The 8,742-nt window shown below is 55.5% G+C and overlaps 1 protein-coding gene across 1 annotated transcript; it reads right to left on the minus strand.

The window, feature by feature from the left end:
* Positions 1–1,755: 1,755 nt before the first annotated feature.
* NCS54_00697900 (Zn(2)-C6 fungal-type domain-containing protein) lies at positions 1,756–5,385 on the minus strand (the record flags this gene model as incomplete). The annotated part of the gene is made up of 4 exons (XM_053152420.1): positions 1,756–2,125; positions 2,180–4,390; positions 4,449–4,558; positions 4,609–5,385. 4 exons carry the CDS (start codon positions 5,383–5,385, stop codon positions 1,756–1,758), a joined length of 3,468 nt encoding a protein of 1,155 aa, XP_053008395.1.
* Between the last annotated feature and the right edge of the window lie 3,357 nt (positions 5,386–8,742).

Here is an 8,742-nt window from a genome sequence, read left to right on the forward strand (position 1 = left end):
CCATGTCACCTCATACCGCCTTGATTCGAACCATCCTCCGAGGGGGCCCGATCCTTCGTAATCGGTAAGAGTAAACAGTTGCAGCACATAAAGCACCTACCCACAGTAGATGACCGAACAAAGGTTCCACTTTGAAAGATACGTCGTAAGACTTGATGACTCTCCCCTTTTCCCTCTCTCTCCCCACAGTAACCACCACGTAACATAACCATGTACGTAGTAGATAAAACAAATAGACCAACCAACACTCGATACAAAATCATCAGACCCCCCCTTTTTTTTTATCACTCACTCTTTACCCACTCCCTCGGATCCGAAGAGTGTTGGCCCCCAAACGCCACCACACACCGCGGAACGACATCCGGCTGCAAGGCCTGACCACCCTCCCTTGGAAGCCTTCTAGAACACACACAAAACGGCCACGCCGATCTGGTCATGGCGCGGAAATTTTTTAAGACAGAGAAAAAAAAAAAAGAGAGAGAGAGAGAGACATTATGGAAGATGGTGGGGTGATGTCTTCCCCCACTCTACCAGGGTGTAAAGAGGGGGTCATGGTAGCATTCAAGGCTCTTTTGTACATCGGAGATGCTGCAGGCGATAGATACTATTAATGCCATGCCTTGCCTTGCCTTGCAGCAGAGTGCAGGGTCACGATGGGTCTTGCATGGTCTACATACGTGGGTTTCTTTTTATGTACATACCAAGTGGCGTCATCTACAATGGAGATGGGGGTTGTCAACACTCATCCTCAGTTCTACCAAGACAAGCACATCACATACAACACCAGCTTGGACATAACTTGGACACAAAATGTCTTGTATTGTTACTCTTTTAGCCCAGGTCCCAAAACCAGCAGTGCCTATATAAACTAAATAAATAGCGATTGTGAGCTTGCAAAAATCCTCCCTCCCGCCTTCACCCAATACCTATGTACTATACTATGTACCTAGTAGTATGCTCAGCAACCATCCATGAGTGGTATCTCCTCCATGTCCCTCCAGAAAGAAAAAAAAAAGGAAAATGGGATCCATGACGCTCGAGACAATCATGTGCCATAAAACGAAATTGAAGCAAGCGGCCATGCCATGCCAGGCCACGCATGCAATGCAATCCAATCCTTTTGAGCCAAGTAAATTCGACAAGCAAAAAAAAAACACACAAAATATCAAAAGATAACCTCTCTAAATAATAATAATCAAAAAAAGACATTTCCATGTATATACATACAGGCGGATGCCGACATGTTCGAGTTTTGTTTGGGTTTGCACCTCAAGGAGGATTATTCTTTCGTCATGCGCCGTCGCTGATGGTACAGTACAAGAGCTTCAGGGGCCCTCCATCAGCTAGAACCGATCAATGGCACCCTCGCTCTTGCTGCTGGCTCTGCACTGCACATCTCGTTGACCGTATCCAAAGATAATGCCTTGGTGTGCGTGCGCAGAGCGGGTATGTGTTTGTGTTTGTTTGTGTGTGTGTGTGTGTGTGTTGCGTTGTTGCTCTATTTTGACAAGTCCATCGTGTGTGTGTACCTTGCTGGGTGTCGACTTTCACCCCCAACCACGGGGACTCTCCGTGTTCTTATGGTGTATCAAATAAGTCACTCAGGTTGTTGTTGTTGTTGTTGTTGTTGCTGTTGCCTTAACGCCGTGTCATGATGATTAGATGGTAATGAAAAAAGTCATCAGCGCTGCCGCCAGTCTCGTCTCGTCTCATCTCGTCTCGTCCTGCTCCGTCCGAAGCGGCCATTGTCCGTCATCACTGCCCGTGCGATGAACTCATCTGCTGCAGATGGTGAGGCATGGGTCGTGGAAGAACCTGGTCGTTCATGTGGTGAGGCACCTGCGGCGGTGCAGCCATCGCAACTGGCCGGGGCGTGTGGTAGCCCGGTGCACTCGTGCCACTCGAGAAGCTCGATGTCGTCCTCGGGTCGGGGTACATAAAGAGGTCTCGCTGAAGGCCTTCGAGGATATGCATATCCGTCCTCAGTGAGCTCGTCGCTGTTGCCGATTGTCGAAGGAACTGAATCGTCTTGTGGAACAGCGTTCGCAGCAATTCCTCGTCCACGTACGAATGGAGGACTGGGTCCTTGAATGCCGCCGACAGAACCAGTAGGTTGCCCCATTGCCTAAGACAGTGTCAGTTCACACCTCAAAAATTGAACCCGTCGATTGCCACTTACGCATGCGCTGTACCAAACACATTGGTGATGATGGGTCGCTTTTCACCCAGACCGTGGAAGGCCCGTGTGCTCTCAATCAGCGCCTTGATGCCCTTCTTAGCCAATTCCACCACCTGCGGGTCAATATCGCCGTGTGTCCTGGCCTTCGGGTGGATCACGGGTGCCGTAATATCCTGTCGAAACTCGGACGTGACGTTGGGGAAGTTGGGGCTCGATGCATGGTTCTTGATCGAGTGCGAGAACTGCAGGATCTGTCGGATAAATGGTCGATATGTGATGACCTGCGCACCCCAATACTTAGCCCGCAGCCTTGCCGCTAGGATGTCGTCCGCTGGAGGATCATCCTCCCGGAACGCAAAGCTGGGAGCCACCCAGTGCATCCCCGAGACGGCGTCAGACACAACCCCGACGTTTCTAAACTTGTCCTTGCCGGCCTTGGTTGGGTCCTCGGGGGCGTAGAACATCCGGTGGATGCTGTTGAGGTGTGTTCGGAGATACAGCTGACCGGGGTAGCTGTCTAGGATACGCTGGTCATAACCTTCGAGAAGACTCATGTTAGGATGAGGCATATCGTCTTCATACGAGAGAAGACCCGATGGCGGAAGCTGCATCTCGGCGATGAGATCACTCTCAAGCTGGAGACAGGTCCAGAACGTCAGGGCGAGCTGGTTGTACTTGGTTTCCTGAATGAACTCGCTATTCCGCTTGATTCGTCGCATCTTGTCCAGACTCGGTCTCATGATGACCTGGAGCTTGTGGCTCGCCTTGTGGATAAAGGCAAAGCTCTCCATGGGCCTTCCCAACTGTCCATGGTACAACCCCGCAAAAATGTTGGCGTACACATTCTTCATGTTGTTGTAGGCACCTGTGTGGTTGCCAAGGATATCCGTGGCATAGGCAAAATACTCCAGACCTGGAATTACTTCGTAGTTCTTCTTCAGGCTAAATCCAGAGCGGAAGCCACTCACGCCGTGAATCGAAGACCGGCGGCTATGAATATTCCTGTCCTGCTCCTTCGGCGACGGGAGTCCTGATGAATGCGAATGCGACGAGAATCCAGGAGGGGAGCCTTGGTTCGGCGAAGGAGGAACAGCGCCATTACGGATGGCAGGGCTGCCGTGAGGAAGCGGTTCTGTCGAGTGCACCACGTCGGGCACGTTGTCACGATACAGACAGATCTTACCCAAAGCCAGCACCGTAAGAACTAAAGCGCTGTGGATGGACCGATCCGGCCGGCCGGCACGGGGCGGCGCGGGTGTGGGTGGCTCGGACCCATCCGGCCCTGGCGATCGCTTCCGCTTTGAGCCCGTAGTCTCGGGCGTCTGCGAACCTCCCCCAACGGCAAAAGCGGGCTTCGACGTCTGCGGCTTTGCTGATCGTGGATGCGCTGCAGGAAGAGTATCCAGAAAATGTCGAACCCAGTAATCTAGGAGCTTTGGCTGGATGATCGGGTGCATGTTCAGGATGTTGTCCTTGAAACTCTCCACGTATGACCACACCTTCGTCTCCGAGAAGTCGGGGTTTCCATCGAACGCCAAAACACCACCCTTGTACTCCACCTGATCGGGGGGGCTCAAGCCACCGAGTTGTCCCCAGTCAGCCGCTGGAGAAGGAGACGCCATGTCTGATGAATCGTCGGCCATATCCAGGTTTCCATGGTCAGCGGGCTCTCGGATATGCCGTGAAGGGTGAGAATCTTCGCCGCGTCCATATACGATCAAGACACCTCGGTTCTGCTCTTGGCTGATAGGATACTCGCTGATGTACCGAATCCCTTCCTGCTCGAGATGATGCTTTGTTAGCTCACGAATCGACGGCCATTCCAGGAGTAGGCCCGCAAGAGTCGTGTGGTTGATCGGAATGGCAGGTTCTCCAGGGGGGACTGGTGGACCAGGTTCAACTTCCATCTCATCCTCAGCCATCATGCGAAGAGGAATGGGCTCCGCTGATGGATGATCACGGTGTGGTTCATTCGGGTAATAGGTCTCAGCAGAAGCGCCATTCGAAACGTAAGGGGATGCTGGAGCGCGCTTGAAATCGTCATCTGTCGCAGGTTCGGTCTTCAATTCCAATGTCGGGGCATGCTTCGGCAAGAGGGATTCCATTTTAACCAGCCTCTGGTCGAATCGTCCGATTTGGCTCATAATGGTGCTCAGGGAGCTCTGCACAGCTGTGAGCCCCTCCAGAATGTCGGCTTGGGCCTTGTCCGTTCTAATCGCCAGATATTAGCCAAACCCATGGCAAACCAGCGAATTGTGTCATAACTCACGCTTTGGGTACCGGATCTCGGTATTTGCACTCCACACCCTTTTCCTTGCATGTCTTGCATGGCTTGGTCTCATCACACTTGGCCTTGAGCTGCCTGCAGCTGTCACACGCCTGCGTCTCGTTAGTGTTTGCGCGTACGTCGAGTACAAATCGACTCATACCTGAGATGCCCGCGTGTTCTTCTTCTTGGCTGGTACGGATGACGAGTAGACGCTATAGAACGGCTCGTGGCCGGAGGGATATCCTCCATGTTGCTCGTACGATGGTTGGTGAGGGACGGGAGTCGGCGGGGGGAAGCTAGGAGCACGATAGCCACCCGGTGTCGGGGGCATCGAAGGCGCACTTTCGTAATTCATGTGTCGTGGTGGATTGTCGGGATAGCTGCCAGGAGGGGGAGGAGGTGGTGGGTGAGAGGTCGGTGGGAGATGTGGTGTCGATGGCATCCCCTCGGGCGCATGGCCCGTCGAGTTGGGCCGGCGTTGATCCTCACCAGGATCCCGTTTTATGGGAGGATCTCGGGAACCGTACGGCGGGTACGGCTGATGCGCTGGATGCGCCGGCGACGGAGGGGGCTGATGCGGAGGCGGATGTTGCTGCTGTTGCTGCTGCTGTTGTTGCCGGTGATAGTCTTGGACAGGAGGGTAAGGCTCTTGTTCATGATGGCGACGATCGGCGTCGGGATGCGGTTGCGCTGGCGCAGTATGAGCAGGCGTCGGCGGCGCTGATGAGTGTTCGGCAGATCGAGGAGGATAATGTTGATACGGGCTCGTCCCAGGGTGATGTAGGGCGCCGGGAGGAGGCGGCGGCGGCGGTGGTGGAAGCTGGTTCGGATGGGCGTGATGAGGGTGAGGATGCGGTAGTGATACTCCTTGTTGAGGTGTGCCGGCCGGCCACGAAGAGAGGCGTGGGCGTTTGGTATCGGGAGGTGCAGGATCCATGCTTGTGTGTGCTATATATGTACGGTACTACTTGCACACATAATCAGGAACGAGGCGAAGAGAAAAGCAGGGACCACGAGGAAGCGGTGGCCATGGATAGGTACTGTAGGTTTTGGCGGAGGCGAAACAAAGGAAGCCCCGGGGGAGTGAAGCTTCCAGTTCCTTGGGAGCTGGAGGGGCGGGTGATAATTGGGGCCCTTCAGCAGTGGCAGTCGAGAGACCAGGACGGCATGGGGGTGGGTGTGTCTGGAACGACTGGGTATGATGACATGTACGAAGTACTCCGTACTGTCAGCAAGATGGGAGGTTTGAGAGAGACAGGAGGATGCCGAGTCAAGTCCAGTCCAGCCAGCCAGCCCCAGGCCCCGGCGGGATCAGCAGTTGGGCAGAGACGAGATGGAGATTCGACAAGCTCTCGGTCCCTGGAGACAGGCGACGGTGGGGCACAGACGCGACAGCTGCGCGAGGTACGAGAGTGAGAGGCGAGGGGGGAGGCGACAGGAGGAGGAGAGGCGAGAGGGACGCGCTCGAGAGGCTGCTGGGAGAGGGAGAAAGAAAGGCGCAAGTTTGGCGAGATCGAGTGGATGGAGTCTTGGGTAGGTATGATGTCGACCGTACCGTCGAGAGACGAGCGCAATTCTAGGACCGATGGGACCAGCCTCAAGGCTCAAGGCACAAAAGACGGTCTGCCGGGGTGGGCGGGCCAGGCGAGAGGCTGCTGAGAGCCAATTGAGGAACCGACCCTGCCGAGTTGACAGTCGGAGGAGGCTAACAGAACCAGGGGGCCGAAGAACCTGGATGCTTGACGAAGACTGGGGATGATGTCGGCGGAGCGTGCGATGGCCGACCCCTGCTTGCCCGTTTTTTTCTGCCACCACCTGCACCTAAGACCCTAAGCACCCACTCTGCCGACCGAGTGGGCAGAGGTCACTGTACCTGGAACCGCCCGCGCGCTGGGGCCGTCAGGTACTGGGGCCCGTGAGGCACGTACGTACGTAAGAGGAGAGGGAGCGGGTTGATGAGGGAGCGCAACGTCGTGCGGTGCGTGCTGGTGCTGGTGCGTGCTGGTGCCGGGACGTGACAGGTACAAGCACAGGCGGGGGCCCTCTCTTTTTCTTTCTTTTCTTCTGGCTGAGAAAGATGGGATCGTGTCGGCTGGTGACTACCGAATGTGGACAATAACGCGCGGGACGGCCAGACAGCCCAGGCTCGTATGAGGCGGCACGTATGTCGGGTAGGTAATACTGTAGTATGGAGGAGACGCAATGGAGGAGACCAAGATTGAGATCGCGCGAACGCAATCGAGCACGCAAGACCAAGATCAAAAGCAACGGATAACAATCAAGCGCGAGATGCGACACGCCAACTCAACACCGCAACTCGGGCGATGATGGAAATGGACGGTGAAAAGTGGCGGGTGTGCTTCCAAAGCAAATGGCCAGGCGGCGCTGATGGCGGAAAGAGCAGTAGCAACACCAGCAACAGCGACGGCGGGCCTTGTAACCGGCCGAACGAGGGCGCAGGGAACGGGAGATGGAGGAGCACACACATGGACGCACGAGGGGGAGCTGTGGAGGAGGAGCCTGCTCCCGTGAGTCGAGCGAGAGTGATGGTGGGCTGGCCTTTGGTGCGTGTGGTGGAGGCCCCGTGGCCGTGGCGTGGAGCCAGACCAGTACTAGCCCAGGACCTTGAGCGTCGTGTAGCGCGCGACGAGGGACAACCTCTCCACCGGCTTTGATTTTCGATGAGGTTTCGAAACCGTGGGTGGATACGGAGGTACTCCCTCGAGTCCAAGAGACGGGCAGATGACAATTAATTGCTGGTACGGAGTACTCTGTACGACGCAGCAAAAGAACCCGGACACCTATTTACAGTTGATGGAGACCACGTCAATCCTGGCGGATAAGGTCCTAGGACAAGGACGGATATGGCAAGTTGGAGGCTGGCGCTCTGCAGATCATGTCGAAGAAGGTTTTGCCGGTTCTCGCTCACCACGGGCCGTTGAAAGAGGTGAAGGATAACGGAAATCTCGATACCCAACTTAAGTGCACGCATGTCTAATGCCCAGTTTGAGGGGTCAAACCCTCCGAGATCGAATACGCTCTCGGAAGCTGCCCAAGATGCGGCGGCATCGCCGTTCTTTCATCCGATCCTCCACCAAGTTTAACAAGGTGCCTACGTATCAATGACCAACTTTGCACACGCGATTTACCCAGGGATTGCTCCGTAGATCAGAGTCCGCCAACTGGGCACAGTCCAGTCAACAAACCTGCAGTACAAAACCACCTACTGAACTGAACTGCACGGACATTGATCACGATGATGGCATTACTGATCGCAGACACTTAGTACACATCCCTCACCCCTGGCTCGCATCCCTCAAGGATGTTGGACCTTGTTGAAGGCTGCCGTGCCACGTGAGAGGTTGCAGGTGACGCTGTCCGCAGGAGTGCGAGGGCCAGCAAGCAGCCCGGGCCCGAGAGAGCGAGGACAGCAGCAACGTCGCTAAGGACAAAAGCACGCCAGGCAGCCTCGACTGTCCTCTCGCGCCTCTGGTTGGTCCAACATGATCCTGCCTCTCAGCCTGGTCAAGGCCGCCTGGTTGGTCAAAGTAGGCAGTGCCCCAGACCGCCCAGCTGAATATGGTCCAGGTACCCGTGTTCCAAACCTTGGGTAAGTCGTCATGTTAGTCGGCCAAATCCTCCCTCGCTGTCATCATCATCCATCCTGTCGGTCCGTAAGTCAGACAGCCGAATAAAAAGGAGAACTGTCACCTCAGAAGTCGACAAACCCTTGACGGAGGCTATCAATGGCTGGTCGGCAATCCAACCATGGCCCATGGTCACCTGGTGGCCAGAGCCCCTAGCTAGCCGCGCCCTCCATATTGTCATCTGAAGTCGCACAATGCAACGGGCTTCGAAATGAAAGAGGCGGCATCCGTCGTTGTAAGCACTGAGTCATTGCCGCGCCAAGAGCATGACGCTGCTGACTGAATGGGAAGGAAAACTGCCCTGGCGTGAGGTGCCGAGGGCGGGCCAACCCAACAGCCGCAGGTCCCAGTTGATGCCAATTGTCGCTAGACACCACCCAGGAAGCAGCCATGTCGATCCCTCTCACTAACATGGGATACCTCAAGTGATCTTCAACTCCCGATGCACCTCAGATGCGAGCTGACCGTCCAATCGGCAAACGCTAGGGCCCTGAAGCAGCAGGTTCAGCCAGCGCGGCTCAGCTCTGTCTGATATCGGACTGCCGCTTGCCTTCTTTCCGAAACGCGACGAGCCAGCGATCCAGCCTAGACGTGACCGCTTGCATTCAGTCTACCACGGCCAACACCCACACCGTTCCTTGACGGAC

This window comes from Fusarium falciforme, chromosome 5, assembly GCF_026873545.1.
Source record: "Fusarium falciforme chromosome 5, complete sequence".
NCBI lineage: Eukaryota > Fungi > Ascomycota > Sordariomycetes > Hypocreales > Nectriaceae > Fusarium > Fusarium falciforme.